Source organism: Bubalus kerabau, chromosome 2 (assembly GCF_029407905.1).
Source record: "Bubalus kerabau isolate K-KA32 ecotype Philippines breed swamp buffalo chromosome 2, PCC_UOA_SB_1v2, whole genome shotgun sequence".
In the NCBI taxonomy this organism is placed as follows: domain Eukaryota; kingdom Metazoa; phylum Chordata; class Mammalia; order Artiodactyla; family Bovidae; genus Bubalus; species Bubalus kerabau.
The window spans coordinates 90,506,232-90,516,159 of NC_073625.1; the positions used below are offsets into that span (position 1 = coordinate 90,506,232).

The following is a 9,928-nucleotide window of genomic DNA, read 5'->3' on the forward strand; positions in this document are numbered from 1 at the left end:
GGAAAATGTTACTTCAAAGGGAAGGGATTTTAGACACTAAAGAACAAAAGTGAGAGGAAAATTTACTTTTTCCTGATATCCTTTGCTACTCATTAATAGGTTACACATCTGTCACTCCTACTAAAACAGTATAAGTTTCTTGATGGCAGGACTTATTGACCATATTATAGTTATCTTCGTAATCCATGGACAGGTATCTCACTGTGTCTGCTAAGTACTCAATAAGCCATTGTTGAGTACTTAGAACAGATGTTCTTTTTTCATCTAAAATAAATTTGACTATTACCGAGTATAAATCAATATTAATTTTGTGACTCTTTCTAAATGGTTTATAACAATTAATCATTCTTATAAGGACATAAAATAATAGCTTTCTGTCTTCTCCCATTTATAGTACACTTGAAACAAATAGTTCTTAAAGACTATTCTGATTTATGAAATGGAGAAAGTTTTATAAATCTTTCTGCTGACAGATATTTCTTCATTTTTTCCCCCCTGAAGGAGGAGAAATGATTAGTATATTAAAAAAAAATTGTAATGCAATGAATTTAATGGTAAAGGTTCTTATTAAATATTTTGTTAGGTGCTTTTTATTAATCAGTTCTATAGCCTGTTCACACTCTCAGCATTACACTTGAATAAGATGTTGCATTGTCAACGCACATTTTCTGAGAAGTGGAAAACTAAGATTCAGGATTAAGTAAGGCAGAAGCAAAGAAAACAAACTCTCAGGAGAATGGAAATTAAAATTTGTAGACACAAGTTTACTCAAAGTTTTCCAGAAGACATTTACATTAAACATTGTGAGAAACTTGCCACTTCTCCTCCAGCCCCCCACCCCTCCTCTCCGTGCCTGTCTGTCTGTCTCTCTCTGCAGCATTACCACGACACTCTGTTTTGTTAAGTCCTTTAATAAGATATGAGAACAAAGCTTTGTGTGTGGTTTTAGGTCTGGGAGTAATTGAGCTGACCTTGATGTGCATCACACTTGCCCTCTAGTGGGAATTCGTGAACACTGCAGTTCCCTGGGCTGTTTGATCTTCAGCCCTGGGTGTCTCCAAACAGATGTTTTCTCAAGCTCTTTTTAATAAACAGATAAGCCACACTTATATTTATTCTATTAATTACTAATTTTCAAAGGGTGCTATTAAAAGACTTAAAAACAGTTTATCCTTGTGAGTAGTTAAACATCTTTCATTTATGCAACCAATTTGCTTTGAAAACTCCTTTCTTTCATAATAGTACAAAGCTAAACTTCAGTGATCTCCAGGTCAAATTAACTGAATTCTAAACAAATGACTTCACAGTACACAATTAGAAGAAAGAAATGGTATCCTTGTGTGTATGTAATTATAATGGCGATTTTTTTTTTTAATGACATTTGGGGGCTGTCACATGAAGTACTTTCTTTCCAATTCAGAAGATGTCTTTGGTTTTTATCATCCTTGTTTGCTCTTTAACCTTTACACATGCTTATAACCCCACCAAGTTCAACCAAGGCTGAGATTTCTTCAAGCTTTTTGCTCTGCCATCCTCAATGCACAGTTTTCACTCTATAGCCCAAGACATGTCCACTCCCCTTTACAGCCTTTTTGGAAGCTGGTGCCCATTACAACTACACCCAACAGGCCAGAATTTTGTCACGTAGCCACATCTAAATCAAACATCTATGGTCTAGGCTTGCTTCGCTCCAGCTTAGAGTCAGAGGTGCCAATACTATGGAAAAAGGCTGAGGTCATTTCAGAGACAACTAGCAGGCTCCCCATAGCCTGTTTTTGTTTTGTCACTAAGTTGTGTCTGACTCTTTTGCAACCCTATGGACTGTAGCCCGCCAGGCTCCTCTGTCCATGGAATTTTCCAGGCAAGAATACTAGAATGGGTTGTCATTCCCTTCTCCAGGGCATCTTCCCAGACCAAGGATCGAACTCACGTGTCCTACATTGGAAAGCGGATTCTTTACCACTGAGCCACCAGGGAAGTCCCCACCCATAGACTACAATCTCACTAATTGCCTTCATTTGGTAGATCCTACTCTTTCCTGGATTTTGTCTGTTTTCTATCAAAAGGTGATATTTTCCTTTTCATTTGTCTTCCACTCATGAGTTTCTGCTGATAAAGACTATGTACGCTTCCTTTTCTTTCTCAAGTTAACTCTGGTCACCTGGCTGGCTGGTTTTCACCATCTTGGTGCATGTCTTCCTCCACAGGTGATGGCTGGACCACCTTCCCCTCTGCAGCTGCTGGGAGTCCTGCTCACCCTTTCCGTGGGCTCCATCCGGCTCATCCAAGCTGGTGCCTACTATGGAATCAAGCCGCTGCCACCTCAAATTCCCGCTCAGATCCCACCACAAATTCCACAATACCAGCCCCTGGGCCAGCAAGTACCTCATATGCCTTTGGGCAAAGATGGCCTGAACGTGGGCAAGGAGCTGCCCCACATGCAGTATGGCAAAGAGTATCCACACCTACCCCAATATAGGAAGGAAGTTCAGCCAGCACCGAGAATGGGCAAGGAAGCAGCACCCAAGAAAGGCAAAGGTAACAAACACGCTTCAGTACTGCTATAAAATAGCAGCCTCCCCAAATCCCAAGTAATGAGGTGGGGGTGGCGAGAACTAAATTTGGGGTGTTTTTATTTTAGCCTCTATGTCTGACTTTCATTAAATGCCTACTGTGTTCTAAACTCTATCCTTGAAAAAGTTCAACTCTTAAAGAAAGACAAAGTTACCATTTTATGTTGTGCTTTATTTCAACAGCATCAAATGGCACAAGATGGATTTAATAACAAATAGTTCATTCCCTTATTCATTATTTCTTTATTCAAACATACAACTAATGAGCATCTCTTCCCATGTCAGGCTCTCAGCTAAATGCTGAGGGATTAAAGCACTGAAAAAAAAAAATATATATATATATATGACGTCAGTCTTCAGAACTAGCAGAGAAATGTGGTAAGAACCTGCGGTGTTGAAAAAGAAAATCATATGTAACTAGATGCCAGATAAATGTGCTTTTAAGACAGCTCTAACGAAGGTGCTACACAGGTCAATCAATAAATTAACAGAAGGAGCCTGAAGAGCACAGTGTCTAGAGATGATACCTGAAAATCTCTCCATTACTTTCTAGGCATATTCATTAGTTATTCAACACCTGCTAAATACCTATCACTGTGAGAGACATTTTCTTTTTCTTTTTTGACTGCACCACACAGCTTATGGGATCTTAGTCCCCCGACTAGGGATTGAACCCCGGGCCCTTGGCAGTGAAAGTGCTGAGTTTTAACCACTGGACCACAAGAGAATTCCCAAGAGACATTTTCTTATACACTCAGTTGGTTTATAAGAAACCTAGGAAACCTCTCACTTGCAGGAAAGGAATTGCAATCTGAGTAGCAATTTCCTTTGAGGAACAGACACCATTCCCAATGGGCCCTGCAAAAGCAGGAGCTCTACTTCCGGGGAACTGTGGGGTTTGGACCCCGCAGGTCTGGGTGCCCAGAGGCTAGAAATGAGAGAAACCTAGTCATTCAACCTCTCTGAAACCACTTTTCTTCATTTGTAAAGTAGGATTATTGAGAGAGTTGATGACATAAGGTAAGTACTAAATAAATGCTAAAGCCGCCTAAGAACTCTGAGTTGCTACAGCTGGTCATTTGACAAAGCCTAAGTAAGGACAGAGCGTACTCCAGGCACGGGCTGGACACTGGGGATTCCTGATGAATATGACATGACCCTGCCCAAGACGCTCCTCGATACAGGAGCTACACAACCCCTGCTTAGAAATGGCACACCTTAATCACATATAGTAATGTCTATTAGGGGGGCTTCCCTGGTGGCTCAGAGGATAAAGCATCTGCATTGCACAAAAGAAGTACTTCCTTTTTTTAGGAGCTATATTTCTTCTCTTTAGGAGCTGATATTCCACTTGGGGGATTACTCAGTCATTTGTTTTCCTTCCTTTCTTGAATGGCCTGCCTGGATTTTGAAACTTCCTGTACTTATTCAGATGGGTACCAGATTGCAACTGAGGAATTTAGAAAAAATATGAGTTCTGTGGTTCTATTTTGTTCCCTGACAGTAGGTCAGTGAAAAAATACAACAGCAGGATTAAGATGCAACTAATGGTTAAAAACAAGACTTTGGGACAATGAAGTTTCCTTTCTTGATGCTATTCCTTACTCCCAGTAGCATGGGAGATCCAGAGTTTTGTTTCTCTGCAAGGCATAGCTTAGTCAGTATAACAGCATATGCTTTGTATTTTGATAAAAATTCGAGAAAGCATAATGCCTTTCACATCTATTATCCAATCTTGAAGTGCAGGTGTATTACACTTGCCATACAGATAACCAAGCAAAGATGCTGATGGCTTAAGTAACCCAGTGAAGATCTCATTTCAAGGCCAGAAAGAGCTTCTTGCTCCTAATCCCAGTTAGGTTCCTTATCTGTACTGCTTATCATCCTAAAATACCTAATTCATTTCTCCTGTTTTGAAACCAAATTTGCAAGTGAGAAATAGCTTATTAAATTAAAGAAATATCTGAGGCTTAGGAAATCCTATAGCATATTAAAGAAATTAAATAAATCAATTTGACTCCAGAGGACAGATGTTTAAGATGTCATTAAACCACATAAAAAATAAAATGCTTCTATTCTTCCCTGTGTCCACATCACAACGACCGTCATCCTACATCATACTATACTTCAGCACAAGAGAAAACATTATTTTACCATATATTATTATATTTAAAACTCAAGGACATAGAAAAATACAAGTAGGGATAAAACAGAAAAAATAAAAATGGCTCCAACATTGTTTAAAGTACACACACACACATAGAAACATTTATATGTATATATAGAACACATGAGATGGAAATACACATAAATGTCAGGCAGTTATCTCTGAGTAGTGGAGCTTATACACAACTCGATTTTTCTTTATCCTTCTTTGAACTCTTTATAGTGATCACACCATAATATTTCCAAGTTTGTACTGGGAAAAATATTTCTTCATTACTTGTTAGCTTTTTTACTTAACCTAACTAACACTGATAAAAGCAGCCGCAGATATCAGTTCTCAAAACAGTATCTCAAACATGACAAAGAAATTAACAGCTTAATTGTCCATTAAATACAGATCATACAATCCTGGAATACAAACACATTACTCCTCATCTTTTCTCTTGATAATTAATGGGCCAAAGTGTCAGAACTAAATAATGATTGAAATGAAGTGAAAGATGATCAATGTTACTCTCTCTCTCTCTCCCCCTCCTCCCTTCCTTGTGCTCTCCTCCCTCTTTCTTTCTCCCTTCTCCCGGTAGAAATACCATTAGCCAGTCTGCGAGGGGAGCAAGGTCCCCGTGGAGAGCCTGGCCCAAGAGGACCACCTGGGCCCCCTGGTTTACCAGGTCAAGGGATACCTGGAGTCAAAGGAAAACCAGGACCACAGGGGTATCCAGGAATTGGAAAGCCAGGTATGCCCGGGATGCCAGGAAAGCCAGGAGCCATGGGAATGCCTGGGGCCAAAGGTGAAATCGGACCCAAAGGGGAGATAGGACCCATGGGGATCCCCGGACCACAAGGGCCTCCAGGGCCTCACGGACTTCCTGGCATTGGGAAGCCAGGTGGGCCAGGGTTACCAGGGCAACCAGGTGCCAAAGGTGAGAGAGGACCCAAAGGACCACCAGGCCCTCCAGGCCTTCAGGGTCCTAAAGGAGAGAAGGGCTTCGGGATGCCAGGTCTGCCAGGCCTGAAGGGTCCTCCAGGGATGCATGGGCCTCCTGGCCCTGTAGGACTTCCAGGAGTAGGTAAACCAGGAGTGACAGGCTTCCCTGGGCCCCAGGGCCCCCTGGGAAAGCCAGGCCCTCCAGGAGAACCTGGGCCACAAGGCCCTATCGGGGTCCCAGGGGTTCAAGGACCTCCTGGGATACCTGGAATTGGCAAACCAGGCCAGGATGGGATCCCTGGGCAGCCAGGATTTCCAGGTGGTAAAGGGGAGCAAGGCCTGCCAGGGCTGCCAGGACCCCCGGGCCTTCCAGGGGTCGGGAAACCAGGTTTCCCTGGACCCAAAGGTGACAGGGGTGTCGGGGGTCTTCCTGGGCCTCTGGGACCAAGAGGGGAGAAAGGACCAGTAGGCGCTCCTGGACTGGGGGGTCCCCCAGGAGAGCCAGGCCTGCCTGGAATCCCAGGTCCTATGGGCCCTCCAGGTGCTATCGGTTTTCCTGGACCCAAAGGAGAAGGTGGGGTTGTGGGGCCACAGGGGCCACCAGGACCAAAGGGTGAGCCAGGGCTTCAAGGCTTCCCAGGAAAGCCAGGCTTCCTTGGTGAAGTGGGGCCCCCTGGCATGAGGGGCTTGCCAGGTCCCATAGGGCCCAAGGGGGAGGCTGGGCTCAAAGGCTTGCCGGGACTACCGGGTGCCCCAGGTCTGCTTGGACCAAAGGGAGAGCCAGGAATCCCAGGGGATCAGGGTTTACAGGGCCCTCCAGGCATCCCAGGGATTGCAGGCCCGAGTGGCCCCATTGGACCACCTGGAATTCCTGGCCCCAAAGGAGAACCCGGTCTCCCAGGGCCCCCGGGGTTCCCTGGAGTAGGGAAGCCTGGAGTAGCAGGACTTCATGGCCCCCCGGGGAAGCCTGGTGCCCTCGGTCCCCAGGGCCAGCCTGGCCTTCCGGGACCCCCAGGCCCTCCGGGGCCCCCAGGACCCCCAGCTGTGATGCCCCCGACACCACCACCCCATGGAGAGTACCTGCCAGATATGGGGCTGGGAATCGACGGAGCGAAGCCCCCGCATGCCTACGGGGCTAAGAAAGGCAAGAATGGAGGAGGGCCGGCCTACGAGATGCCCGCGTTCACCGCTGAGCTGACGGCGCCTTTCCCGCCCGTGGGGGCCCCGGTGAAGTTCGACAAACTGCTCTATAACGGCAGACAGAACTACAACCCGCAGACGGGCATCTTCACCTGCGAGGTCCCTGGGGTCTACTACTTTGTATACCACGTTCACTGCAAGGGGGGCAACGTGTGGGTTGCTCTGTTTAAGAACAACGAGCCCGTGATGTACACGTACGACGAGTACAAGAAGGGCTTCCTGGACCAGGCGTCCGGCAGCGCAGTGCTGCTGCTCCGGCCCGGAGACCGGGTGTTCCTGCAGATGCCCTCTGAACAGGCCGCGGGACTGTACGCCGGGCAGTACGTCCATTCCTCTTTTTCAGGATATTTATTGTATCCCATGTAAAAAAAGAAAACAAGAAAGAGATTTAATAGAAGAAAAGAAAATGATGCACCCCAAAAAATCCAAATGAGAAACATAATTGCTTCAAAACATTTATATAGTTGGAAAGTTATATTTAAGTGAAAATTTGAACTGTCATGTACAAATAAAAACTAAGATGCATGCTTAGTGCTCTGCACGGCAGCCTGTGATTGAAAATGATGGGATAGATTTATGTATCAAGTACTGACACTCGTGTTGTACCCACTGGAATTGTATTAGCTGCTTATGTTATGTGCTTCCATGATAACCTGCTTATTCAGATCGAAGTATTTCAGTATGAAAGAGCATCATAGATAATGAAAGTCACTCACTCATATTGTTTACTTTAAAATATTTATAAATATGGCTTAAAGAAATGTCAGTGATAACAATTACATACCGTATTTACTTGCATAATTTCCTCCGTATTTGTGCAGATATTTTGCCCTGGGATGTGGGGGTGTCCTGCAGTGCTCTTCCCCAGTGAGACAGGGACGAAGAACCAGGGTAGGGTTTAGTCCACAGGATATTTCACCCCTGTTGGAGGCTGTGTCTTTTACAAGAGTTCTACTCAGAATTGTACATCTAGTGTCCCTAGAAGAACAACTGTAGTGTATTTACTCGTGCCTACTCTGTGCCGAGCACTGGACGAGACACTTTTGCGGGGCTTAAGACAGTGTCCCACAAGAAGCCAACAAACCAGCTGGGAGACATGAGTGGAAAGTAACTCATTTGTTCCTCAAGGATTTTTTTTGCTTGTATTTTTCTTTCCTGTAATTTTTTTTCTTTCTTGTTGTCTCCATGTAATTTACACTATGAATCAACTAATATAAACACCTAGAAGTCATAAGAAAAAAAAAAATAACCCTCTCCCCGCCAAACTTTCCAGTCTTGTGGAATGTTCATTATCAACAGCAGTTCTTAACTGTGTTTACATGCATATAATAATCTTCCTCTGCCTACACACACAAATAACTACAATGAGGTTTCATCCATGAAGGGGATATCAGTACTTTTTAGTACCTATTGAATTTCAATGAAATTTCCCTGCGTAGTATACATGCAAATCAGTGTGTCATCTGAGGTTCCAGAGTGAATTTCCTAAATCTAAGCTATCCTTTACTTGGGGAAAGAAAGGGGGCTTTCAGAATTATAGAGGAAGATAAATTTTTCTAGAAAAATAATTTCTGAAGTCTTAAATTAATAAATGAATGTTACTTCCTGCTGTAAGTACTAAAAATGCAGGAAGCAGCTTGTGGAAGAGCCATCTGGAATGTTAAAGGGCAATGACAGCCCATGCTTTTTATGTCACCCCACAAGTACAAGAATCAATACAATTTTAAAGAGAAAAATAAATATTTTCCAGGTTTTCACTTAGTTACATACTAATTGCTTTGCACATTAAAATCTGGTCTCCAAACACGGACAAAGCATTTCAAGTTGGCTGGGAGTATGCTGCTGACACTATAAGCCACTGGGGGGAATAATGTGGGGCGATGGTGGTGAAGTCTTGTATCTTCTCCTCAAAATTAAGAGTGAGGAAACAAGGTGATAGGTATAGATGGGGAAATACACAAATAAATACGGTATAAACACACATGGAATTGTGTCTACGTGAAATCGGAATCATTTGAACCATCAAGAATGTTCTCCTCAGCCTAGTAGCTGTCTTTTCCCTCTTTTCCTTATATGGTATACAAGCACCATTTGTTCTCAATTCGTTAGAATGAGAAGTGAGTTCATTATCACGTGGCTTCTTACTCATGGCTAAATGTATGACAAACTTTTCCCATCAAAAACATATCCCACTCAACCTTTATTTTCAAAGCAGATAGCACGGATGTGGCCAAACATCTTCTGGGTTGGTTTTGAGGATGCTGGTTGTGGGCCAGTGGCTATGAGGGCCACTTGGGTCCACTGGGTTCCATCTGCTGAATAGCTGCATGGAAATGGCTCAGAAGCAAGTCAGCTCAGCTCATTTATAAAACTGTATTTATCTGTGCATGTATGGGCTTTTGATTTCCACAAAGAGAGAAAGTACCTCTTTAGTCAAAACCAAATTTCACTTTTCAAATATCTTCCAACTTATTTATTGGTTGTTACTCAATTGCCTCTGTGTGTGTGTGTGTGTGTGTGTGTGTGTGTATTATCAGGCATATGCTTCTAACTTTTAGATAGGAGAGGAGCAAAATCTATGCCAGATACTGTGTATTCTATTATACAATGGTGCTAATCTCAGAGCTAAATGAATTACTCCATTTAATTTAAAAAAGAGTTTTAAGTAATTATCTATGTATCTGTGTTTCCCTTTGGAGTGTTACACATCATGTTAACACACTGAGTGTAAAAGCAGATGAAACAAGTACATGTGCTAAAGTATAGGGACAGGGCTACAATTCCTAGTAATTCAAAATTAACTAGAACTTTTCCATGTGAAATGGACCAAACTGACAATATTGTTATTTCAATACAGAGTTTTAATGCAGGGTGACATCCCACAGGGGAGAAGAATGTCTGCAGTGGGTGACTGTTCTCAAATATTTTACAGATAACCATGAATGGTGAACAGACTGGTAACTTTTTTTGAGTTTCCATGATAGATTTGAGACATGTCAATAACAAATCATTTTTGTATTTAAAATTTTGTACTGATTGGAAAAAAAAGAGTCTTATTAAA

General features: G+C 43.0%; 1 protein-coding gene across 2 annotated transcripts in view; it reads left to right on the forward strand.

Annotated features, from left to right (window-relative positions):
* Positions 1-9,928, forward strand: part of COL8A1 (collagen type VIII alpha 1 chain) — a 169,514-nt gene extending 159,586 nt beyond the window's left edge. For both annotated transcript variants that reach the window (XM_055567908.1, XM_055567909.1), the window contains exons 3-4: positions 2,208-2,538; positions 5,324-9,928. In XM_055567908.1, the coding sequence (XP_055423883.1) occupies positions 2,211-2,538; positions 5,324-7,233 (2,238 nt within the window). In that variant the 5' untranslated portion in view covers positions 2,208-2,210 and the 3' untranslated portion in view covers positions 7,234-9,928. The remainder of the gene's footprint in view (positions 1-2,207; positions 2,539-5,323) is intronic.